Below are 26,859 nucleotides of genomic sequence, written 5' to 3'. Positions count from 1 at the left end.
CTCGTCTTCTGACATCAAGGACCAGTTCTACGACCAGTTGAACACCACCATCAGCAAGATTCCGAAACACGAATATGTTTTCCTGCTAAAGGACTTTAATGCAAGGGGGGAGCAGATCATGAAGCATGGACCAACTATCTTGGTCAACACAGAACTCGTAAGATAAATGGAAATGGTCAGAAATTGCTAGAATTTTGTTCCTATTACAATCTCTGTGTAACAAACCCATTCTTCCAGACAAAGTCGCAACACAAAGTGTCTTGGAAACATCCCAGATCTGGCCACTGGCACCAACTGGATCTTATCATCACAAGGTGTGCCAAACTTAACATCGTCCTCATTACCTGCAGTTATCTGCATACCAGACCACTCTCTGGTATGCAGCAAGGTCAGACTTAAACCAAAGAAAATACATAGATCTAAAGTAAAAGGATGTTCTTGTATTAAGCTCAGTGCCATAGCGGACCAAGAAAAGTCACAGCAGTACAAGAACATACTTCAACAAGCCTTTGACACCAGTGATTGTGCCACAAGTGCCCAGCTGAAGTGGGAGCAACTGAAGAACACAATCTACAATGCAGCTCTGTCAGTCTATGGGAAGAAGGAAAATAAAACCAATGTCTGGTTTGACACATATTCCAGTGTGTTGACACCAGTCAGAGCGGCCAAATGCACAGCCCAAACCAACTATAAGAGAGACTCAAATGAAAAAAACTTACAAGCACTGAGAGTGGCAAGAACCAAAGTACAACAAACTGCTCAACGCTGCGCCAATGACTATTGGGTGCACTTATGTGAAAGCATCCAAGTAGCAGTTGATACAGGCAACATTAGAAACATATATGACAGGATCAAGAAAGCCTTGGGTCCAACTTCAAAGAAGATAGCACCACTGAAATCAACAACAGGGGAAACAATCAAGGTGGATCGCTGGGTAGAACACTACTCTGAGCTTTACTCATGAAAATATTGCTATGGACATAGCCATTAACGCCATCAAAAGCCTGCCTGTTATGAACCAACTTGATGATGAATCGACTGTTGAGGAGCTTAGCCTTGCCATAGATGGCCTCCCCAATGGAAAAGCTCCTGGAAAAGACTGCATATCGTCCAAGGTCATAAAATGTGGAAAACCTATTCTACTGTAACATCTTCATGAGTTGCTCTGCCTGTGCTGGAAAGAAGGCAAAGTGCCACAAGAAATGAGAGATCATCACTCTATAAAAACAAGGGTAACAGAAGCAACTGTAACAATTATCATGGCATTTCCCTTCTTAGTATTATGGGGAAAGCCTTTGCCCAAGTTGTCCTGAACAGACTTCAGACCCTTGCAGACAGAATCTATCCTGAATCACAGTGCAGCTTCAGAGCTCAAAGGTCTACTATTGATTTGATCTTCTCACTGAGACAACTACAAGAGAAATGCAGAGAACAAAAAAGGCCCCTCTACATAACCTTCATCGATCTCACAAAGGCTTTTGACCTTGTCAGTAGAAGTGGACTATTCGCGCTTCTAGAAAAGATTGGATGTCCCCCCAAGCTCTTAAGCATGATTCGATCCTTCCATGAAAACATGTATGGCACGGTCCAATATGATGGCTGAGTGTCTGAGGCTTTCCAAATTCGTAGCGGAGTTAATCAAGGTTGTGTACTTGCCCCAACTCTGTTTGGGATTTTCTTCTCCCCATTACTGAAACAAGCTTTTGGTTCCTCAACTGAGGGAATCTACTTGCACAAAAGATCTGATGGAAAGCTGTTCAATCTTGCAAGACTCAGATCTAAAACCAAGACTCGGGAGGCCCTTATCCAACACCTTCACTTTGCTGATGACTCAGCGGTGACAGCACACACAGAAGTTCATCTTCAAAGCCTAATGGACAGTTTTTCCAAAGCCTGCCAATACTTCGGGCTTACTGTAAGCCTAAAAAAGATGAACACAATGTGCCAAGGAGTTGAGGAAGTACCCTCCATCAAGATCAACTATGAATTTGAAGTGGTGAACGAGTTCACATACCTGGGGTCTACTATCGCTGTCAACCTTTCACTTGAAATAGAACTCAATATCTGCATTGGAAAAACCACCACAACAATGTCTAGACCAGTTGTCTCTAACCTTTTTACGCCCAAGATCACTTTTTGAATTTAAGGGAAACCCAGGATCTACCCCGCCCCTTCCCCAAGGCCCCATCCCTTCCCCGAAGCCCTGCCTTGCTTGCTCTCCCCCACCCTCACTCACTTTCACCAGGCTGGGGCAGAGAGTTGGGGTTCGGGAGGGGGTGCAGGCTCTGGGCTAGGGCCGAGGGGTTTGCAGTGGAGGCGAGGGGTCTGGGCTGAGCCGGGGGCAGGGAGTTTGGGTGCAGGCTCTGGGCTGGGCAGAGTGTTGGGGTGCAGGAGGGGCTACGGGGTGCTGATTCTGGAAGGGGGGTCAGGGGATTTGGGGTGCATGAGGAGGTTCAGGGTGCTGACTCTGGGAGGAGGGTTGGGGTGCGGGCTCCCGCCAGGCAGCACTTACCTCGGGCAACTCTCGGTCGGCGGTGCAGTGGGGCTAAGGCAGGCTCCCTGCCTGCCCTGGCCCCATGCTGCTCCCGGAAGGGGCCAACGCACCCCTAAGGCCCCTGCTGGGGCACGTGGCTCTGCGCACTGCCCCTCTCTGTGGGCACCACCCCCACAGCACCCATTGGCCACAGTCCCCCTTACCCGGCCAATGGGTGCTGCGGGGGCGGTGCTTGGAGGCAGGAGCAGCGTGCGGAGACCCCTGCTCCTCCCCCAGGCCCGCGGGGACATGCTGGCCACTTCCAGGAGCGGTGTGGGGCCATGGCAGGCAGGGAGCCTGCCTTAGCGGCAGCCCTGCTGCACTGCCGGAGATTGCGATCGACTGGGAGAGTTGATGACTGGTCTAGACTGAACAAGAGGGGCTGGCAAAACAATGAACTGACAGAACACACAAAGATCTGTGTGTATCGTGCATGTGTTATCAGCACACTTTTGTATGGGAGCGAGACATACACTATACTCTCATAAGGAAAAGAGGCTCAACAGCTTTCATATGTGTTGCCTTCATTGAATCTTTGGAATCTCCTGGAGGGACAGAGTCACCAACACTGAGGTGCTCAAGTGGGCCAGCATACCCAGCATGCAAACACTCCTCAAACAGAGACGCCTCCGCTGGCTTGGGCATGTTGCCAAATGGATGATAGGCGCATCCCACAGGACATCCTCTACCGTGAACTGACATCTGGAAAAAGACCCAAAGGACACCCAAAATTGCGTTTCAAGGGTGTGTGCAAGCCAGACCTCAAAGAAATGGACATGGATATGGAAAAATGGGAAGATCACACTCAAGACTGCAGGGGACAAGAGCATAACAAAGGTCTCCAGAGTTATGAGAGGAAGCAGTCCATCTTAGCAGAGCAGAAAAGAGCTCGCAGAAGGCAGAGCCCAAATGGTCGAAACATCACGTTTAAATGTGACCGATGAGGCAGAGATTGTCTCACTCGAGTGGGTCTCTTCAGCCATGTTTATGGCTGCCATAAAACCAATTGAGTAAATTCTTTACCTCTTAGGGCCACATACCCATAGTCTCTCGAGACTGAAGGATGCCTACTGCTACTGTTTATCTACAGTTGGTACTAACTGGTGTTTGAGAACATGTTAATTAACATGTGTTAGCTAACATATTTGCAATGCAAAACACACCTCATTTTCCTAGTCCAGACAGGACCCTCTGAGGCCTTGTCTAAACACACACACGTTATATGACATTAAATATACTGGTATAGTAAAAGTAGTACAACCATCCTGGTGTGGATGCAGTTATATTGGTAAAAAGGTGGTTATACTTCTATAGTGTATTCCATTATGAGAAGGGATATATATTCTACCCATAGAAGGCACCTTTATCCCATTATAAATGCGTTCATGCTAAGAGTTATAATGACATAACTAGTTCAGTTTAAAAAAATCAGACTGTTAGCTGACAGTTATACTGGTACAAAAACTCTCTGTAGATCAGGCCTGAATTTTCTTCTCTTCATCTCTGCTAGTAAGGGTATTTGCATGAAAATATAGGATCTTGGTTTCTTAAAGTTTCCTCTCATCCCTACATTTTTCTCCCCTTTTGAATACCCCATCTGAACTCCTAGTTCAGATTATGGCACTATTTCGAATGTATATAACAGAAATGGAAAATAAAAAGCATTAAAGAACTGCTGGCACCTGGTGGTAAATATTTGAAAAACATTTTTAGCAACAGTTTGGATTATAAATCATGTGTTTTCTGAAGATGTCTTTCCTCATTCATTATCACCAAGACCATTTTTGGGAAAGAAGATCTTTATCTTTTATTATTTCCTTTGCCGCTTATGCCTGTTTCACACCTGCAGCCAATCTTATTTGAGACATCGCAAACACAAGGTTTTAAAGGGGTCTCAGAGATGTACCAGGTCTTGTTATTTCCCAACAGTGGAATAACATCAGAAGGACAACTAAGCATTTGGAGGAAAAAATCCAAGTTTCATGCAAACATGCTAATAATGAAGAATCAGGAATGATAGCTATGGTGAAGTGTATGCAAACATACAAAAGCCTAGAGGAGGGGATTACTTGGAAGGTCATTTTGTTTTTCTGCTTTTTATTTCACTGCTTATAGGCACCATGAAAGACCTGAGTTTTATGGGAACTGAAAGAGGAGAGGGTAGTGGTTTGGTGGACTGGGCTGGGAGGTTTTCATGTAGGAAAAGGACATGCATAAGTCTTCAAAGGTTGGCATTTTTGGTGGAGGAAAGGGATGTAGACTTGGATAGGATGGATAAAAGTGAGAAGGGGAAGTTTAAAGTTGATACATTGGGCAAGGGGGAGCAGTTTGCACGAAGAAGATAATTTTAGCAGCTGTGTTTTGGATGGATTAGAAAGTATGATGTATACGCAGAAGAACTCTTTGACAGTATGGGTCACTAAGCTCTACAGTACGAGTATATTCTGAGAGAGAGATTCTGTATTCTGCTGTGGCCCTGGTATGCCACTCTGGTGTGTTAAGAGTGCCTCGGTAGCACTGAGCAGAGCACTACAGAGATTTTGTGCTGCTGCAGGCTGTGGAGTAGCCCATAGGCAGTTCTCAAGAGGTTTTCATGAATTAGGTATGTAAGGCTGCAAAAGTGATGACCCATGCGGCAACCCAGATTCAGAAGGGTACACTGGTATCCTAAAGCCACCTTTGCCCCCTCCCCTGCACAGCACAGAATCTAAGCTCCATTATTGTGGGTGCCTTTCATAATATATACCGTTCCAAGCGGAGCTCTTAGAGTGTTTCAAAGCAGGTCTCCTTCCTGTGCACCTCGCCAAGTGTGCAAGCTCCCTCCTCCCTCAACCATTTTATATCTTACAAACCTTTCTTGGCTGTCCACAAAAGATTCACAGGGGCTATCTAAATTAGCCAACATAAATGTGCAGCATGGCTTTCCTCAGCTGCATGTTTTATAAGTTTAGTGAGAAAACATGTGGAAAACATATTCTGTATGGGTGGAACAGGATTTTGAAAGACTCATAGCTCCATCAAATCAAACTTAATTTTCACCAGTGCCCTCAGAACCACTTGTTTTTGTGAGCTATTTTCAGGACAAAGTTCAACTTTCAACTCTCAAGATTTCTGCGTGTAGAGCAGTTTAAAATAAAAAGTTCAAGATTTTTTTTCTTAATTATCGAAAGTGTTTGTTTTTCACAGTTCTACTCAAAAATGGCTGAGCAACTGTATCAAAATATTTCCAGAAATATTCACTATATGGCAAAGACCAAGCATGGGAACATTTCATCCTAAAAGGTGAGACAGACAAGGTGAGTGAGGTAATATCTTTTGTTGTATCAACTTCTGTTGGTGAAAGTGAGAACCAGCGAAGAGCTCTGTGGAGCTTGAATACTTGTCTCTTTCTCAACACAAGGTGGACCAACAAAAGATGCTACCTCACCCACCTTTTATTTCTCATAGCCTGGAACCAACATGGCTACGACACTGCTCCAGATCCAAAAGGTGAATGTTTTGGAAAAAACTTTGAATAAAAATGAAGTTGTAACCTTAACAATAATGGTTTTTGCCATTATTACAGTAATAATATTTCTGTATCTCTTAAATCATTCTGTATGTGTGTATATAAATCACCATAGCAGCTAGGATATGAAATAGCCAAATTCTGGAGACTTTTCAGTTTTTTCCAAGACTCCACCAGATAAAACTCCTGTTTGTTAAACCCTCAGTTCAGCAGCTTCTGAGCATTTACGATACTATTGCTTTTAATGCTCAGCATTTCTCAGAATCAGCCTCATGAAAATCTTGCCCAAGTAAGGAGTCAGCGCAAACTGAGTAATGACTTCATGATTTGACCCCCCAAAACACAGAAGTGATTGTTAGACTACCACGGTCATGGCTATCAGTGGCATATCATAACGTCTGAGGAGACTGAAGATACAGAATAACTTAAATTGATAACCCAAGCACAATGAAAACAAACAAAACACAATGAAAACAAGCCACGCCAAAAGGAAAAATAAAAAAGACAATCAACACTAAACAGGATAAATGGGCCTTAGAAGATTGTGCTCTGAAGCTTGCCAAACTTGGGGCCTTTGGCAGGCCTCCAAGGATAGCGTATTCGAAAAACAAGGGGCCCTCATCTGACACAGCCCTGCTGCAGTCCCCAAGGAGTTTTGCCCTAAGAATTGACAACAAGAACACCCCAGCCAATCTCAACAGCCGCCGTGGGATTACAGCATCAGATTTCTGTAAAGTGAGATTAAACTAAATTTCTGTCTTTTGTGAATTTAGATGTAAATGAAGGGACTCTTGCTGTTGTTTAGCAAAAACAGTTTCCTTGGTTACACTGGAATCATTTTTACTGTGAAGTATGATGTAATCAGCTTGTTTAGCATTTAAAGCTACTAAAACGTATAATTTTTTTAAAAAATGTGTCTAATCACTTTGATTTCACTCTAACTCAGGTCTGTCTTGATAGTTTGCATCAACACAGGATTTATAAACAAGTTGATGATCATGACAGAACCTGAATGTTGAAGGGAGTGAAGAATTTTGTCAGACTCGGGTACTTCACCTACATCGTTGTCCACACATGCAGCCCTCCAAATAATTCACACACACATGGATGTATAGAGGAGTATGGCTAGATGTGAAGCAGCACCCAGGAGTAGATTTCCTGTGAAAGTAACAGCACACAGAATTAACATCACAGATTGTGGCATCAACAAGCTGTCCATTTTTACTGTGGCATTCCTGAAATCCCTTTCAGTGACCCCAAAAGTTTTGGAAGATGATAATGATCCTTGTTAAGTAACGAATGTAATTAGAGTAGAATGGTATGTCAGTGCCAGGAAGGGTTTCTGAGTTCAATGGGATACAGATGCAGAATTCCTCTGATGGGTGACAGCAGACAGCTGAACGGTTTTATTTTCTGTATACGTTGTGATCACAATGTCTTTATTTTATTATTAAAAATGGTCTAAAAGATTGTTTGCAGAATTTTGTCAGTTGAGGGAAGTTCCAGGCTATCAATAGGCCAATGCATAAGAAATAGGCTCTGGTAGTATTCCCAAGTGTTTCAGTACCTGATGTCCTTGGGGAAAGGAGCTTTGGTAAAGGGTAGTAAGATCTACTTCTGCATTGCCATTGATTATAAATGTTCACTCTTTATAATCTATTAGCAACTGTGTGGAAGTGCAGCCTATGTTGGGGAAGCTACCCTGTAATATTAGGAGAAAGAAAGTTAGGCTCAGATTCTGCTAGGTATTTAAACATGTTCCTAGCTTGAAGTGAATTCAGTGGGTCTGCTCACATACTTAAAGTTAAGTATGTGCTTAATTACCTTGTTGAACTAAGGATATTTTATTTTACTAGAAAAATGTTACATAAACATTGAAAATACATGTTATCAGGCATATCTTTTAAAACAGGCATAAAGACATTTTTATATCTCTCTGTGATGCTTGAAGAAGTAGTAGTAAAATGAGGTCCATATACACTGCCTCTCTGGGTTCCAGTCCTTTAAATGAGAATCTGCCCAGTAGCCTGTATGTGCCTTCCCAATCATTCAATCCTAAAAATTTGAAACATTCATATCAATATTAGAATGATCAATATTTTAAAAATATGGATACCACTTGCCATGCAAACTGTGGGAATTAAGGATATTCATCTTTTTCCCTCCCCCGCCCCCACTTCCTGGGCAAAAGTGTCGGTGGGCTCCTAACTACATAACTTAGTGCTACTGGAATCTTCTCAGTTTGAGAAAAGGTCACTGGTAAAATGCACAGATGCATAAATGCAAATATCAGAAAAATGTACCACAAATAGCAGTGCACAGGAATTAGGCTTCGTGTTTACCCCCATTTTATATAGTAAGGTGGAAGGTAGGTGTTTTCCTTATTAAAATAAAATATGTTCTATCAGTTAACAGTTTTTGTTTGATCAGTCAAAGAGCTTAAATTCTTAGGCATCAATTTGTGACATCCTTACTTACATTGGAGAGCACTGACTTCAGTGGGACAACTCCCGTAACTGCTCACCATTGCAAGTAAGGGGCTCACAACTGACCCTTACTTGTGGCTTTATCTCAGTGCTCTTGCCAAAAACTTTCTTGTTTCTCAGAAGCACAGTACAATGGTAAAATAGACTAACGGATGCTACAGGTAAGGTATCTAGACATGGGATGTTTGACATAAATTAATTCTGAACTCTGCTAGGAAGCCGATGGATGGAGCCACGTAAAAATGATGTCACTAGGATTCATGCAACTCCTTGTGTTAATAAGAATCATTGAATGACAAAGAGATACTATTTATGGGACCAATCCAGTACCATTGTAATCAAGAAGAGTGCTGCCATTAACTTAGTGGGTGCAGAATCAGGCAACTAGATTGTAATGTTCATGCACACTTATGGCACTATTCACATACTAAATTATTAATAGTTGAAAAGTATTTATTTTAAAAAAATCCTTTGGCATCTGAACTGTATCATATATTTTCTGGAAACTCTTTGTTAGTTGGAGGGTTGTGCTGTCATGGCTCCTGAAATACAAATCAGATTCAGATTGCCCAGATTAGAATCCAGCAAATGTTTGCTAATGGTTGACGATGGTCACTGATTCTCATGCAAGAAATAATGAATGGCCAATTGAATTATCAACAAAGAAGGCACTTCTTTAGAAGCAAGCAAACTTATGTGCTATGACTAAGGATCAGATTTTGTCAGGGCTATTTTTAGTGAAAATCACAGACAGGTCACGGGCAATAAAAAAAAATTCACGGAAGCCCCTGACCTGTCTGTGATTTTTACTAAAAAATAGCCCTGACAAAATGAGGAGGGAAGAGGGTCCAGCACCCACAGCGGCTGGGCTGCTGCAGGGTCCAATCCCCGCCCTGGCAGCTGGGCAGCTGAGGGGGGCTCTGGCCACCCCCCTCAGCTAGGCTGCTGTGGAGGGAATCCTGCTGCCCACCGCGTCTGGGCAACTGCGGGGAGCCCAGCCCACCTGGGGGGAATGGGAGCTCTGGGGGACCCCCAGGGACCTCCGGGGTCCCCCTGCTGCCCAGATGCTAGGAGCTGCTGGGGGCTTCTGCCAGCAGCTGCTAAGAGCTGCAGGGCTGCCTACTAACAGCAGTTCAGTCCGGGGGCAGAAAATGTCACGGAGGTCACGGAAGTCACAGATTCCGTGACCTCCGTGACATAATCGTAGCACTAGCTATTAGTAGACAGTGCCTTGAATTTACAGTGCCAAAGTGAGAGAGACCTGAGCTCCAGAATTTGTTCCTCACCCCATTCCCCAACAGGAGTTAAGTCCCAGGGGTTTGCCTGATTTAAAAAAAAATCACCGGGTTATAAATTATTATTATTATTATTTTATTTTTCAGGCTAAAGGAATAAAACAGATGGTTAAAGAAAACCTATAAGGAAAAAATGTCATGAAAAGACTAAAATTAATTTTAGAGTCTGATCTGAACTGTTATTCAATGCTTACTCCTACAGTATTACCGATCTCCTGTACTTTGCTCCCCAGCTCAGACTTGCCTTATGGCATTACTTCAATTTTTGCTCTCCCAATTTGAGGTCAGTTCTCTTCTTGTCTGAAGTACACTGGGAGGGGATGCAGAATAGAGCTGGGCAGGAAACAGTTTTCCCATCCTGCAAATATTTCCAAGAGTTTAAAAAAATTTCCTGCTGAAAATTGGGACGAAAAGTCAAAATTGCCAAAATATTTGTGATCCAAAAAACTCCAACATTTTTTGCAGTTGTTTTGGGTCCATCAAAATGTTTTAACTTATTTTGAAATTTTGATTTTGATTTTTGTCCTTTCCCTCCACTAGCTGAAGCTTAGCTTAAGTTTTGAAATGGAATGTCATTTCAAATTGGAAAACTGGCATTTTTTTTATTTAAATTTTTTTTTGGAAAAAAAATCATTGAAAAACTCCCAACCAGCTTTCATGAGGAAACAGATCCTATTTCCCATTTTTTATGAAAAACAAGATTGAGATATTTGAGATAACAGTGACAACGTTTCCTAGAGTGAGAATAGAAATAATTATGGTTCTCATTACGGAGTAGCGTACGCTGGTGTAAATAAGTAACTCCATTGAAGCAAATGGAATTATGCTGATATAAGTGAGGGAAGAATCAGGTCTCACTTTGCTCTTCATAAACACTGATAATTACATGGCATTTTAAAAACAGTGGGTGTTTACCTTTGTCCTTTCCTCTCCCCCAGTTCTTGTGCAGTGTGCTGGCTGGTTGCCACTGTTCTTGTCAGAGGTGATTACATTTCTTTGGTTTTTTTATATATAGTCTGTGAAGTGCTTTGGGATCCTTCAGGGTGAAAGGTGCTATAGAAATGTAAAATGTTACTCTTCTGCATAAATTGCTGCATTATTTGTTGTAAGCATTTGTGGTTTACAGCTGTAATAAAATAGCTAGCTACTCGGACTGGCTGACTCAATGATAGGTAATTGGATACAGAGTTCTTCACTTTCAGGTCATCAGCTCAAAGCTGGCCCAAGGCTATTTGGCCTATGTTTAATGAGTAGGTGATGTTTCATTCTATTTCCTAGTTGTTAAATGTCCACATCACAAAAAATGCTAGCACAGTTGTCATTAACTGGCTTAACAATCTCACCTGAGAGGTTAAGAATGGAATGGGCTAGGAGACTTAACTACTCTCATATCCCTAGAGGTTGTCCTTTAAGGTCATGGTTGAGATTCATGGTGAAATGAGGGGAAATTTCGCTGCCATTCGTGCCTGTATTGTACATATTTTGTGGACTATTAAAGAGCATCAGTCTCCAGGGCTATCAACCCTGCACCTTTCCCAAGGGGTATGTGTGAGTGTGTGTGTGAGAGAGAGAGATTTGGTCCAAACAAGTTTCATACAATACAGATATATTGGAACTTTGAGGGTGTTTCCTGCAAAGAATATTTCTTGCTATTTTATTTTAAAACATTTTAGGGAGTTTACAGAGAGACATGCTTTACCTCGCTTAGGGTTCAATCTTGAAAAGTGCTGAGCACTTTGACCCTGATCCAGCAAAAGACTTTCAGAAGCACCTAAGTGACTTAGGAGCCTAAGTCCTATTGAAAGTCAATAGGAGTGATGCTCCTAAGTCACGTAGATGCTTTAGAAAATTCCACTTCCCCAGTGGAATTTTAAACTTGTGAGTAGTTCAGGTGAAGTCAGTGGGTCCACTCATGCTTAAATTAAGCACATGCTTAAATCCTTGTTGGATTAGGGCCAGAGGCCTCTGTATCTTGTGAAATCGAGCCCTTAAATATAGGCACTTGGGCAGACAATTCCTCAGACTCTGTCCACTATAAAAACACAGGACACCCAAGTTGAACCGAACGCTGAATAACACCACATGGGTTTGCAGTGGTCTGTGACTGGAAAGGTTCACTGGAAGCAATTTGCAAAGAAATCCTTAGGAAACCACCTGGATGGTTATTTTAAATTAAAAAAGGAAGAGATGCCACTTATTAAAAAAATAGTTTTTCAATGCTAGGTTTAAGGCTCTGTACATATGATAGTCATTAAAGCTTATTTAACCCTAAAATTATCTGGCCTCCTTAATTCCACAGGGACTGTAAGGATCTAGGTTTAAAAATGAAAATAATGTCTGGATGACAAACATATCATCCTCGATATGGAATAATTGTTATAGAATATTGTTCTCAATCAAGCCCATAAAAAAGCCAAGTAGTGTATACAAAATATATAATAAATGCAGTTTTACACTACATTTAGGGCCTTATCTTTTGCCCATTGCCCATGATTTCAACAGGCACAGGATCAGAGCCATTGAGTTTGTGGGTCTGCCCGTGCATATGTGTTTAGAACCAATGATTTATCCAGTCACATTCTCAATCTATTTTCACACCATGTTCAAGCAGTCCATACAATTTCCTTATTATAATATTGCTGCTTTTGAGATAATCCTAGTGTGCCCTGAGGTCTGAGCTCTCAAAATTCAGATGTTGTTCAGACTGGAATCTTTTAGCAGAAGCAGTGAATTTGTCATTTTTTGTTACACCAAACAGCTGTGGTGTGCCTCACCACCCTTTCCCTAAGGATGAAATACGCTGCAGGGAGGGTGTTGTAAGCATTCCGGAGCTAGCCAGCTAAGCTGGAATCATTACTGGACTGGCTTGGGTACTGTTTTGAAGAAGTCTCCCATTAGAATTAAAACATCCCACAACTCCCAACACAACAGGCCTATTCTTGAGTGTAGCTGACTGCTGAAAACATAAGGATAGTGGCAAGATGTGGGGAAGGGAGAAGAAAAAGAGGCTAATAAACAGATAAAAAGGGGCAGCTCTTGTATGTGAGTGGAATTTCCTCTGAGTACAGGATATTCTTTATCATTGACTGGTCACAGGAAGGAAAATGGGAAAACAGCGTTTCCTGTAAAGGAAAAAAAAAATCAATAGGCCTTGAAAATACCTGAGATGGAAAGAACCTTTTGCATTCCCACCAACAAGTACAAATGTTTTTTAAATTCCTTTGAAGCATGAACTTGGTATAAAAACAGTTTGGCTTTTTTAAAAGTGTCTTCATGTGCTGTCCAGGCCATACCGGTCTTATCTGTTCATTTGAGAAATCTCTAATTCATGAGAATCTGTTTGAATCAGTGCTGTTTCTTTTAAAAAAAAACTGATTTCAAGGAGCTCTTTCCTTCAGAGACAATATTTCTGTAAGTATTAATGACTTAATGGACCACTTAGCATTACTATATTGTCACTGTCATACCCCTTTAGCAGAAGAAGATATCCATAGAGGGGAACATGGAGTCTGTGCTTGATTTGGGCAAACAGAATTTTCTCTTCCAGCTACTTTCTACTTAGAGTAGGTGGCCGAACTATGGGCCTTACTCCTGTAAATAATGCCATTGGAGCCAAAGGGGCTAGTAATGAGTAAAGGCTGTAGGAGTGGATACATGTGCATGTGCAGGGAGATCTGTAACACCTCACTGATTAGTATAATAGTTTTTCTGTCTGCAAATATTTGCCCTAGTGGCAGCTCCTCTTTTACTAGACATGGACCTCAGCCCCCGAGTTTATGCCTGTATCAGACCTTTACTTCCTCAAAAGTTGGGGGTGTTCAGGGGCAGGGTTCTGCTTTGGGACCACTCTTGTTTATAGCAATCCCAATGGCATAACTGAAAGGCAGATAATGAGGTTAAGCTGTGTAACCCAGAGCTGCAAGTGTAAGAAAACAAAATAAAAGGGGAGTGAGAGGGAAAGATGAGCTGTCGCAATTTCACAAGAAAATTAATATAGCTTTTTTTAAAAGGAGGAAGAAGAAAAGAAAAAGGATTGGGATTAAAAATAAAACAGCCAGAAAGGCCTGGAATTAAAAGAAAGCTTTTGGAATGATCTAACTTTTATTTTATTACATTACAGAAGACAAAAAAAAAATCAATAGCTGGTAATTCAGACATAAATGAGTTATATAGGCCACTGACACAATGGACTAAACTTTATAACAACCACATCTGATGCCGTCAAGCCACAGGCTTCGGTGGCGCCAGTAATAATTATGGCCGATCACCTCTAATTCAGTGCTGCTTTGCTTGATAAAGGTGTCACTCAGTGTGGCTGCAGTATCACTATCGATTGGGGATGTCACGCAGGAGGGCAGCCTGCTTTCCCATTTGAATGGGACAAACCACTGCTTTTTCCCCTTCTCACCCTGCCTGTGTCCTACACTGATATGCCCAGAAAATTAATCATTTAAATTCATGACTGAAACCAACCAAGCTGAAATTAGCAGCATTGACCCCTGGAAGTATATATCTTTAGGAACATTGATAGCCATAACAGCATCCTGGGAAAACTTCGCTACTTAACAATAATCACTATTGCTTTGCAGCATATGGGGCATTAAACGGCTGGAGCGATCAATCATTCAGCTACAAAGAGCCATTTACTGCCAAGATGCTTCTAAGCAATAGAAAATATTTTGCTATAAAATGAAACCATAATATGAACAAAATATCATTGGCTTTTGTATTTTCACCAGATTTTATGAAAGCTCTGGGTGTCCCCCCCAAGTCTTTTGTAATACTGAAATTTACCCTGAGCTGTCCAATGAAGTGATAGGTATGGAAAAGGTGGATGTGGCTGGCAACCCAGATGTCAGTAAAGGCTTTTCAGTTTTATTTGTATAGGGTAGTGTTTGGGTTTTCTGAGCTGCTTGTTGAAATTCTTCTCTTGACCTGTAATTAAAGAGGGCCTATTCTGGTTATCCTTGCAATGTTCTAAGTGCAAGTCATGCTGATCTTTCTGAAGTTCCGTAACTTATGTTTTCCCATTTGGCATATTCAAGGATAATAGAGTGATAGGAAATTTAATGTTACTTTTTAAAAACACAAGCATTGCATTTTACAATGGAGCTACGTTTTTACTCCATGGATCAAAAGTAATTGTGAAAGAACAGTAAAAGAAACCTCGGTGACATTAAGCTACCCTGATAGACACATGGTGTATTTCAGCCCTATGTAATATAGCTGCTAAAGTTGGAAACATTTGTGTCATATAACTACAATATTTCACTTGAAAAGTTTCCTCTTTTTTAAGCAATCTTTACCAGTTCCAGTGTATTGTCCATTTAAGTATATGGGATATTTCTTAAGCTTGTAGAAGAATCTCTTTAAGTTCAAGACTGAACATATAGTGGTGCTGCAATGGTGTGATTGAATACAATAGGGTTTGGTGGTTGGTTTTTGTTGTTGTTGTTGCTTTTAGATAAGAGTCTGAAATTCTCTGGAAAGAAAACACCTGCACATTTCACCTCACTGACAGCCCAAGAAACTCAAACAGAGCCCCACAATTACCCTGCAAAAATGGGGGGCCTGGTTTCAAGCTCTTGCCAGGTTTACACAGCTTGAAGTCAGTGGATTTGCTCTGATTTAATGAATCAAACCTCTACAAGTGCAAATGCCTATATTGAATATTTGTTCTCCCCACAACCTAAAAGATCACCTCCACACTCAAAATTTTCTCTTCTACACTCCTTGTCTCCCTTTCTTCTCCTTTCCCAATTGCTCTTTCTCCTTCTTGAGGTCCTGAAACACATGGGCATTTCTGTGTGTGTAATATCTTCTGATCAAAACCAGTAAATCACTGACAGCCCAGTTCCCCGGGTTTTACTCTGATTTCGCAGGCAGCTGCTCTGGCCATTCTGAGGCGGCACTGTTTCTTTCTCTGTTTACCCGTTTCCAATGGCAATTGCACCACCAAGTCTCAGTACGTCTGGAACTTGGCCTGGGGCTGTTTTGGTTACATTGAAGTTTTTGCTTCAGTTCTGCCAGATTTAAACGGTGACTTCACCAGCACTGAGCTAAAAAGGAGAGCAGGGAGGCGGGAGGTAGTGTAGAGAGAGAGAGAGAGAGAGAGAGAGAGGGCCAGAGCATTACATCATCATTTGGACTGGAATCAAATGGGAAGGATATGACTCACTCGGGCTAGTTAAGCTTTGGCTCAAGTTCTACATACACTCATTCCAGGGCTCTCATGTTCTGCACCTCAGCAGGGAATTCAGGCTCAGTGATGTCCATGAGGTTTGTTTTTAATTTTCTTTTCCTTTTCTGATTTCTTATAGACTTTTCTGCCGCCCCTCCTCCTTCCCTTTCTTCTCCTCCTACTTCTCGATCCCCCTTTCCTGCTCTCCTTTTCACTTTGCTAGAGTTTTTTTCTGGTGAGTGTAACCTGGACTTGTAGAGCAGAAGCTGGTTTTAAAATGAACCAAACCCAAACAAGGAGCAGCAAACTCAAGAGAAGTCCCCCCCCTTCCCCATCACTGTGTCGCTCCTAATCGGAGGAGACAGGGAGAGAGTTAAAATGCAGGAACCAATCGCTTGAATGGTGATGTAATGCTGGAACTGCAGGGTTGTTAAGTAATGTGAGAGCAAGGGGGTCAGGGTTGCAAAGCATTTACCTGTTCCCAAGGGGGTTTAAGTTTATTATCAATTGCAGTGACTGTAACTGGCTTCAGACTGCAATCTCTAATTATTCACAGACTCTCTTTTTTATCTTTTATTATTAAAAGTAAAACTATATTATGGTATTTAAAAAAATGTGATATTATCACAGCTGCAAATTATTTTCCACCAGCGTTTTGATATTTTTTAAAATGGTTTGAAACTGGGTGTCTTTTTCACAAAAAGACCCAAAAAAAGAAAAAGGAAAAGAGCAAGCGAGGATGGTTCTTTAAGTGTAACTGGTGAATTTGTAACTGTATGAAGAGACCAGCTTAGCCGCTGTCTAATAGAGCAAGTAAAAGGTCTTACTGTTAAAGATACTCTCTAGAAAATAAATCATTTAAGGAGGCAATTTATGTAGTTCATCCCTAGGAGCCTTGGAGCTCCACACTAATGCCTGTTGACATCATTCTGACTCTGTTTGCCTTTTGTTTTTTAAACTAATGATTGCTGAGGCCCCAATCCTGCAGAGTAAACCACATGGACATAAATTGCACCCATCCAGTGCCACAGGCGAGTCTGTGGGGCTTTCTTTGCAGGATGAGGGCCTTCAGGTGCTTATATTTGTACTTCCCATGAACAGACTTCAAGGCATTTTTCTTGAGACTAACCATGTATAGAAAAATGTGCTCTTTCCTCCGTAGATTCATGGTGTGCAGGTGCAAGTACATAACCATTCATGTGGGACAAGTAGGAATTAACATGAAGTAAATAGCTATCTGTATGGCGCTTGCACATAGATGTGGGCTGAACAAGAGATCCCTGGTATCTGTAGGTGTCCTCAAAGTACTCAGTCTCCTCACAGGAGCTTTGAATCAGGTTTCTGTGTCAAAAGTTGTCTGCCATTATGATACCATTCCTGGAAGAGACCCACTCAGGGACTTTACTGATGATGATGCTAACAAGGAGAGTGGCTTCCATTGGTTCAGCAGTAGACAAGGGACCCAATTCAGCAAAGCACATCAAAGTGCTTTGCTGAATAAAGATGGTCTTAAGCACGTGCTTAAGTGCTTTTCTGAACTGGGACCAGAGTAAGTAAAATACTGTTCTCAGTTAAAACAACAAGGAGTCCGGTGGCACCTTAAAGACTAACAGAATTATTTGGGCATAAGCTTTCGTGGGTAAAAAAACGAAAGCTTATGCCCAAATAAATCTGTTAGTCTTTAAGGTGCCACCGGACTCCTTGTTTTTGTGGATACAGACTAACACGGCTACCCCCTGATACTTGTTCTCAGTTACAATCATGAAACCCTATTACCCTCTCTGGGGCCAAATTTAACTCCTGATCTTCTCCTGGGTCTCCAGATATCCCGCTGCAGAACCTATCTATAATTTTCCACACAGTAAACATGTAGCCACATTTTCATAAATGCCCCGATTTTCAAGCTGGATAGTTAGCCATGCTCATGTGCCAGACTTGTACAGTTTTAAAGGCCAGCCTGAGGCCACACTGAATATTTGGCCAACAGTGTGCCACATACAATACAGATATGCCACATGGGTCACATTCCCCAGCCCTCCATTGAAGGCATCAGTCTTGCAGAGGGGACTTGTACTGCTTTGGGAGTTCCAATAGGAAGTCTGTCTGACTTGTATTTTCTCCTAGAAGCCTTGGGAAGCGCACACTGCAATGTTTATTGTAGCTCCACCACTTTTTGGGGAGATGCAGTGTGTGATCCTCCTATGCCTGACCAGTTCTGGTAGATGGCATTGCCTTTCCCTCATCCTTCCTCTCCCTGCCCCTTCGAGAGGCCGGGAGGAGGGGGGGAACACGGGACAGAAGAGAATGACTGTCAGGGCTTGTGCAGTGCCTGCTTCCTCCAAGCACACTGTGGCTGGTCTTGTGCAGAAGTACAAAGTAGAGGATGACTTGTTGTATTATCCTCCCCCTCTTGTGCACAGATACAGGCCTTGCCACAATCTGTTTGCGTCTATACAGATACCTATCCTGACACACATACTGTGTGCATGTTATTTCCCTTATCAATGTATATAAAATGTATTATACAGGCCAGTCTAGCAGTCCAGTGGCAACACATTGCATTACAGAGAGAGAGAGGTAGTTTGGATCTCATGTATCTCAAACCATCAGGGGCTTGTAGTGCTGAGAAAGCAATGCACCACATCCTCTATAGGGCTGGGAGAGCATATCATATTGCTCTTAAGGAATACCCTATGACTGATGCATGTAGCACACTGATGGCCTTCACGGGGAGCTGCATCCATCCCACAATGGGCTTGAAGCCAGGTGAAAGGAGTAAAGGGGGAAATCCTGAAGACTGCCCCCTCCAAAAAATACATTGCATGTCAGATATCTGTATTCCTGGTCACTTCTGCTGCTAGAATAAACTTACTTTAGTGTAACACAATAGAAAAGGAGATTGAATCTCTCTCATGTATATCCCAACAATAAAAGCACATGACTGATGAGATGCAATAAACATTGCAGTGTGCACTTCCCAACTGCTCCCAAGAAAAATCAAACAATAGTAGGAAGGGTCCAGAGTGATGGGTGCTTTTGCAATGCAAATAGATATAGGACAAAATATTTGAAAGTAGCTACTCTTTTTGGGTTCCTCCAGTTTTGGGTGCCCAGCTTGAAAGACCGTGGACCTGATTTTTAGATGTGCTGAGCACCCGCACCTCCACTTGATATCAATGGGAGCAGTGGGGGATCGGCATTTCCGAAATTCAGGCCGAAGGTGTTTCAAGCTGGGAACCCAAAACAAATAGATACTTTTGAAAAATGTCAGCCATGGTTATTAGAGCTGTGCAAAACTTTTGCAAGGAAGCCTGAATTCACAAGGTTTCATGGTTCATTTTTAAAACCAATTTCTTAGAAGTTGATGCCAGCCACAAAGAAGATTCAGCCAGGCTTTCTCTTCCCACACAGGTGCTTTCCCCCACAGGCCCAGGGTGTCTTCCTTATCCGTAATTGTCTTCTGCACAAGGAGGGTAAGGGGTCTGAAAAACCCCTGTGGCAAAGTATTTTGGGATGGCTGGCTGGGCAGCTGTCCCCCTTCTTTAGTGTTTGTGGAGCTAGCAAGTTCAACCCATTTCCAGTCCACAGAAGCCAATGTTAGGGGAACTGTCTGGCTGCTCAGCCACTTGGCAGCAGCGGTTCTCCAGACACTACTTTTAGTCATTCTGATAATGACTGCCCTGACTTTTATCTCTGCTTGGTGTTCTCATGTTAGCAAATGAACCACATTAAAAGACAATTCCAAGGACTCCTGTCCCATGTTTAGTGTTTAAAATTAGAACTGGGCAAATAACTGATTTTTTGGTTTGTTGGCAGTTCCAAAAAAATCAGATTTTTTTTTGTCATTTAAAATCGGTAAATCAAAACGTTTCATTTAGAAAATGTCCCAACAAGACATTTTGATTTTTTTTCAGAATATTTTCATAGGCTTTTTTGCGGGGGAGGAGGGTGAAATTGACATGGATTCGCTGAATGTTTTGGTCAACCCAAATGTACATTTTTTTGCTGAAAAAAAGCTTTGGCTGAAAATTTTTGCTCAGCTGTGCTCAAATTTAAATTGGTGCTGAATTGGGGGGCAGGCAGCGGTCTGCTCTGCTGATGAGAATATTTTCTGTGGATTGAGGAACTAACTTGGTGCCATTTCCATACTGACTTGACTATCTTTAGAACCCCAAGAATTGAACGCAAGAGAGTGGGCCAGCCAACTTCTACTGTCCAATAGAACCCAGGAGAGGGTCAGTTATAAAGTTCATCAGCTCCCTGCTCTCCTCCATGTTTTGACTCCAGGTAAAGGGGATCTCACAGACTCTTAGTGAAGGGGGTTCTCTGGGAGAGCAAGTGCGAGCTGATTTTGCTTCATAACAAGAAGATTTCACTGGATTTGTTTCAAGATTTCAGATTTTTGTAAATCCAAAATTCCAAGTGACTATCAGGGGCTGCCATCATGATAGTTTTCTGCAAAACTGGTGTGTTTTTTGCACACTCATAGAAAGTATGCACTATCAGCCTGATTTTTCACCAAGGTTATCAGTGTGAATCAATGGAGTTATACCAGTGCAGAACTGGTGTGTAATCAAGAAGGGATTTGAGACCTATCCCTTGATGGCAACATATTATATTTGGTGATAAAATTATTTTCATAGTTACCATTATCTTTGTCTTCATAGTAATTTTTTTCCCCTTATCCCTTCTCTGCCAAAGTTATAGCCAAGTCTTTGTGCCATCTCATGGAATGAGAATTTCTCTTCTACAACAACATTTTTAGGTGCATAATTATAAAAGCATTCAAGAAAAATCAGATACAAAGTCTCTGGGAACTTTAAACTGCTGCACCAGTCGTTGTAAGGGGCGGAGTACACTCCTATCCACATTTGGCCAGATCTTGTAGCCCTGGGTGTGTTGGAGTCAGAGCAATTCTCATTTTGGGTAAGGTAGTGATGATGGTAGCATGATCCTCACCTTTAGACCTTCATTCAACGGAGCACACAGACCAAATTGTGCCAAGTGCCTGCACTGGTGATAAAGGGACAGGGGAAGGCTTCTTATGCCTTTCCCCCCCTTACCTCCGCCTGCTCCTTTGTTCACTCAGACATGGCTGGGCATAGATTAGTCCCAATTGTTAAAATCACCTTCACTTGCCATGAAAACTACAGTTGGGATAATAAATTAAGTTACTTTAGTATTAAGAGACTGCGAGGTCTTTCTCTGCGCTTAAATAATAGATGGACAAAATAAGTAGATAATTGACTCCTTGCATCCAGCTCCTGTTTGCCATAATCCCTTTAAAACCATTTGGTACTCATCATAATAATGGTAATCTCCATTAATTCATTTGGTGTTAATGTGGATGCAATTTATAATTTCAAAACAGTAATTTTGCCATCACTGTTTAGTGTTTGTTAGTATCCATTTAACTGTGTTATTCCCTCTCTACTGCAAAAGGACTTGCCCATCTTTTAGTTTTCCCACCTAGCTGAAGTGGTGATTCTCCTGATGGGAATTTGCTCCTGTATTCAGATTTATATTTCCCTTTATCCCAAAGAAAGATGGAGCTCTGTGGAAATGCTCCAGCTGGTAGTGACTTTCTGCACCCTGTCACTTATTAATGCCTTCCACTTCAACACCAAACATCAGGGAGCACATGTCTTCCTGCTTACCACTCAGATGGCATTCCTTCCTAGATTTCCTCAGAGACATAGCCTCACTACAGCCTTTTATACTATTGTCTCAGAGGGTGGGCTGGTAGGAGACACAACCCTTTATCTTGGCTTGGAGACAAAATATCTGTTGCCTGCTAGCGCATTCTCCCATGTGTGCTCTGTTTATGGGTGGAGTGCACTGTCCCACTGCCCAAACCGTTTCCAGTTTGTCCAGCCAATTCTGGAGAGGGAAGAAAATGTCTTGAGTTAGGACCTGATCCAAAGCCTGTTGGAGTGAATGGGAGTCTTTTCATTGACTTCAGTGAGCTTTTGATGAGCTTATAAAGCTCTTCTCTTTTTCTTCCCCTAAACCTGCATCTTTGCAACTCTTCCATCTTCAGGACGTGTTCTTCTGGACAGCTACTTTGTTTCAAAGATGACCCAATAGATTAACACAAATTTTGGATCACTACCAATAGTTGGGCACCACCCTTCCCATAGCAGGTATGTCTACTCTTAAATGTGACATATAGAGTCTGTAATACATTGTTTCCTTTCTTCTTCCCCTTTCTTCTTCGCTTCCAAACAGATTGTAAAGCCTTGATTATCAAACAGTGCAGCCTAATGAAACGCAACACTTGGTCTATTTTGTTTTGTAGAATTCTTAGATTCAGATACAGCCAGTAAAATATCACCCACTCAATAGAACACTTTTGGTTCCAGACCCACTGCCATAATTAATTTAGTGCCTTGGTGTTTCATTATAGCCACAGCACGAGGTTCCAGTGTTAAAATGAATAACAGTGGTATGAACACCCTGGTTACAATCCTGAAAGAAAGACGCAGCTTTCTGCACATCAGAATTACAACCAGGCAATTTGATAGGATATATCAGTAGATAAAATTACTCTTCAAAGTGGGTATTTTATGCTGCTCTTAAACGGTACAATATGTGGAATACAGTACATTTTATTTTTGTGTAGCACCTTTCATACAGCAGTATCACTGGGCACTTCATGTGTCACAGCCATTTCTTCTATACAGTCCTACATACTAATGTTGTTAGGTACAATATTACCTACCAAAGACATTTATATACATAGGGTAGGGTTTCTGACTTTGAATCCAAGATAACTGTGATTATATCACATGCTCTACTTGGAACTATTTCCTGCAGTTTGCAAAAGACAGCTAACCAGATGAAGAGAAAGATATTGGGTCACATTCTCTGCTGTGTACCCGGGTGCTGCTCTGCAAAGGCCATTAGAGCTGTGCCCATTTACAGAAGAAGAAAATTTGGCCCATTTTCTCTTACCCTGTCGCTCCCTTGACTATAAAAATCTCCATTTATCTGAAGATGATTGATGTCTTTGAAACAGTTTGAATAAACGGGCTTCTCCTTTAAAATATATATAGAAATATGAGTGGCCGAGGGAGCAAAATAATTGAGGCTAAACCTACACATTTATTGGACAACTACAGTGTTATGAACTAAGATGTACTATTCCCCTCCTCCTCCCCCCCGGTGTTGTGCTGTGCTGATGAATATCTGAGTCTCATATGACCTCATTACAGCATCAGGTATTAAATCTTTGCTGGGAAGTGACAAAAGACATCCAGTATTATTGTGTGGAATATAAAGTGTGCAGTTCACTAAAAAGTGGATTAACAAGATTCTGCCTGGATATGTAAAGGAGTGTGGGCCAAAAATTTTCCATCAAAACTTTTTTTGATTTAAAAATTGGGTTTTTGACTAAATTAAAATTTGTGTGGAAAGCGTTCAACATTTTTTTGTCAGAAAACTGAAAATGTTTGCCAAAATCAAAAACATTTTGATTTTCAGTTGTGAGAAGGTGGAATGTGGTCAGTTTTGTGGGGGTTTTGTTTTGTGACAAAAGTCAAAATTTTCTGCAGAAAACTGATGACAATAATAAATATTTTGTTTCTAAATCTAAATTTTCCATGGAGTGGGGGTTTGACCACCTTTAATGCAAAAGACAACGAAGTGACAACGCTAATGTTAGAGCACCCGTATCTTTTTGGATTCTGGTGGGCCTTAGCATTTGGTCTCAACCTCTTCATCTTGCACCCAAGAAGTATGGTTGGTGTTAGTATATTCAGTAGTGACATTTAGATATCCATGCACCACCTAACTGATCCCTTTCATCTTCTTTAAATACTGGATCTTAAGCTTGAGAAGACCAACATTTTGCATTGTTATAAAGGGGCCCTGCTATTGTGAGGTGATATTTTAGAGTGGAGATTCAATTGAATTGGGTGCACAGGGACACTAGTCTGCTTTATCCAAGAGTCTTATATTGAGGACAGAGTGTACTGGATTTCAGAGGAATATCTGAACATCTGTGTAGTGTAATTATCAAATGGGACAAACATTAAATACCCAAATGAATTAACTGATTGGCTCAATGTCAATTAATAGACTCAGTCAAAATTCCCAAAAGAATTTTTAAAAATCCCTCTCTCCACTACAAAAAGAGGTCCAACCCATTCAGGCAAAAACCTGATCCAAACCCTGGCAGATGAGCATAAATTTTGCTTTGATTTGGGGTCTTACAGAGTCTGTAATACATTGTTTCCTTTTTTCTTTCCCCATCTCCTCCAAACAGATTGTAGAGCTTTGATTATCAGCTAGTACAGCCCAATGAAACATTCCAAGTGAAAGTGAGTGTAAGCCTTGTGAACCCATACTGGAAACAGTTGATATGAACCTGTGTGAACTAAATCTACAAAGTATCACACAGCTTCAGTGGAGGTAGGATAGCAAGGTGCTTGGAGAACTAGGAGAGCAGACATCAGTATTGGGTGGGTAGCAAGGAGGGAGAGAGCAGCAATAGCAGAGCTGGTTGTCTGGGAAGAAGGGCATTAGAGATTGGTGGGATTGCAGATGGGGCTAGGGATGAAAAAGTAACTAACAAGACATGTATTTATCTCAATCATTTTGCTTCTATATTTTTGTCTATTGTCTGCCTATCTGTCTTGTTAACAGGGCAAGGACCATATGTTCGTATGTATCTGTACAGCGCCTAGCACAAAGGGGATTTTTGGTCACTATTGTAATGAAAATGATATATCATAATTTAAGGTCCTGCAGTGATGGTATTTGTTGACATTTACTATTCTAATGATATTCATTTAAATTACAGTAAGTGATGAAACGGTTAAAATAAATAGGAGAAATACTGACAGATTTAAGGGGTCTATTTTCTCATCAGTGTGTTTGTGGGCAGGTGAGATATAGCTGTAACTTTTATTAGGGCTAATGGAAGTTTCCTGCATAAATCCTCAATAGTAGTGAATTCCCGTTGGTGAAGAGAAAGTGAGACTATCTAATTTGCAAATGCCCTTTAATGATTTGAAATCCTTGTCCCAATATAAAAATCTCATCAGTACTCCTGGCAGACAGTCTCCATTACAATTTCCTGGGGAAAGTTTTCTAAGGTTTTTAATACTCCACTAGTGTTATCATTGGTGGGAGACCTGGAGTAGAAAAGGCTCCGGCAACTGCAGGATTTTTTCCACCATTATTTCTGACCCTGCACAACGTAGTAGAGCTGAACTGACAGCAGCAATGGTGGAAATTTTTTGCTGAAAACCCTAGAATAGGCAAGGCTGATAAGATTTGAGAATGTTGAATGCAGGGCATCTCCCAGTTGAGACCTTTACATTGCATTGCAATTAGGGCAATTAATCATGATTAATCGTGCAATTAAAAAAATGAATTACGATCAATCACACTGTTAAACAATAATAGAATACCATTTATGTTAATATTTTTGGATGTTTTCTACATTTTCAAATATATTGATTTCAATGACAACACAGAATTCAAACTGTACAGCGTTCACTTTATATTTATTTTTGATTACAAGTATTTGCACTGTAAAAAAACAAAAGAAATAGTATTTTCAATTCACCTAATATAAGTACGGTAGTGCAATCTCTTTATCATGAAAGTTGAACTTACAAATGTCAAATTATGTGCAAAAAAACCCTGCATTCAACAATAAAACAATGTAAAACTTTAGAGCCTACAAGTCCACTCAGTCCTACTTCAGCCAATCGCTCAGACAAACAAGTTTGGTTACATTTGCAGGAGATAATGCTGCTCAGTTCTTGTTTACAATGTCACTTGAAAGTGAGAACAGGCATTCACATGGCACTGTTGTAACCGGCATCGCAAGATATTTACGTGCCAGATGCTCTAAAGATTCATATGTCCCTTCATGCTTCAACCCCCATTCCAGAGGATATGCATCCATGCTGATTACGGGTTCTGCTCGATAACAATCCAAAGCAGAGCAGACTGATGCATGTTCATTTTCATCATCTGAATCAGATGCCACCAGCAGAAGGTTGATTTTCTTTTTTTTGGTGGTTCGGGTTCTGTAATTTCTGCATCGGAGTGTTGCTCTTTTAAGACTTCTGAAAGCATGCTCCACACCTTGTCCCTCTCAGATTTTGGACGGCACTTCAGATTCTTAAACCTTGGGTCGAGTGCTGTATTTATTTTTAGAAATCTCGCATTGGTACCTTTGCATTTTGTCAAATCTGCAGTGACAGTGTTCATAAATCAAACAACATGTGCTGGGTCATCATCCGAGACTGCTGTAACATGAAATATATGGCAGAATGCGGGTAAAACAGAGCAGGGGACATACAATTCTACCCCAAGGAGTTCAGTCACAAAGTTAATTAACTCACTGTTTTTTTAATAAGCATCATCAGCATGTCCTGTGGAATGGTGGCTGAAGGGGCATACAAATGTTTAGCATATCTGGCATGTAAATACCTTGCAATGCCGGCTACAAAAGTGCCATGGGAACGCCTGTTCTCATTTTTCAGGTGACATTGTAAATAAGAAGCAGGCAGCAGTATCTTCCATAAATGTAAAAACACACTTGTTTGTCTTAGTGATTGGCAGAACAAGAAGTAGGACTGAGTGGACTTGTAGACTCTAAAGTTTTAAATTTGTTTTGTTTTTGAGTGCAGTTATGTAACAAAAAAAATCTACATTTGTAAGTTACACTTTCACGATAGAGATTGCTCTACAGTACTTGTATGAGGTGAATTGAAAAATACTATTTATTTTATCATTTTTACTGGGCAAATATTTGTAATAAAAAATAATGTAAAGTGAGCAGTGTACACTTTGTATTCTGTGTTGAAATTGAAATCAATATATTTGAAAATGTAGAA

General features: G+C 41.2%; 1 protein-coding gene across 3 annotated transcripts in view; it reads left to right on the top strand.

Annotated features, from left to right (window-relative positions):
• CREB5 (cAMP responsive element binding protein 5) overlaps positions 1-26,859 on the top strand; it is a 353,979-nt gene that overhangs the window by 204,969 nt on the left and 122,151 nt on the right. Inside the window, exon 1 of one of the 3 annotated variants that reach the window (XM_024222902.3) lies at positions 16,058-16,101. The exons of the other annotated variants lie outside the window; for them this stretch is intronic. Coding sequence (XP_024078670.1) covers positions 16,091-16,101 — 11 coding nt within the window. The 5' untranslated portion in view covers positions 16,058-16,090. Of the gene's footprint in view, positions 1-16,057; positions 16,102-26,859 lie in introns of those variants that run through there. 3 annotated transcript variants of the gene reach the window in all.

Source organism: Terrapene carolina, unplaced genomic scaffold, assembly GCF_002925995.2.
Source record: "Terrapene carolina triunguis isolate 2854851 unplaced genomic scaffold, T_m_triunguis-2.0 Scaffold84, whole genome shotgun sequence".
Classification (NCBI taxonomy): Eukaryota; Metazoa; Chordata; order Testudines; family Emydidae; genus Terrapene; species Terrapene triunguis.
This window is presented reverse-complemented; position numbering and strand designations above follow the sequence as displayed.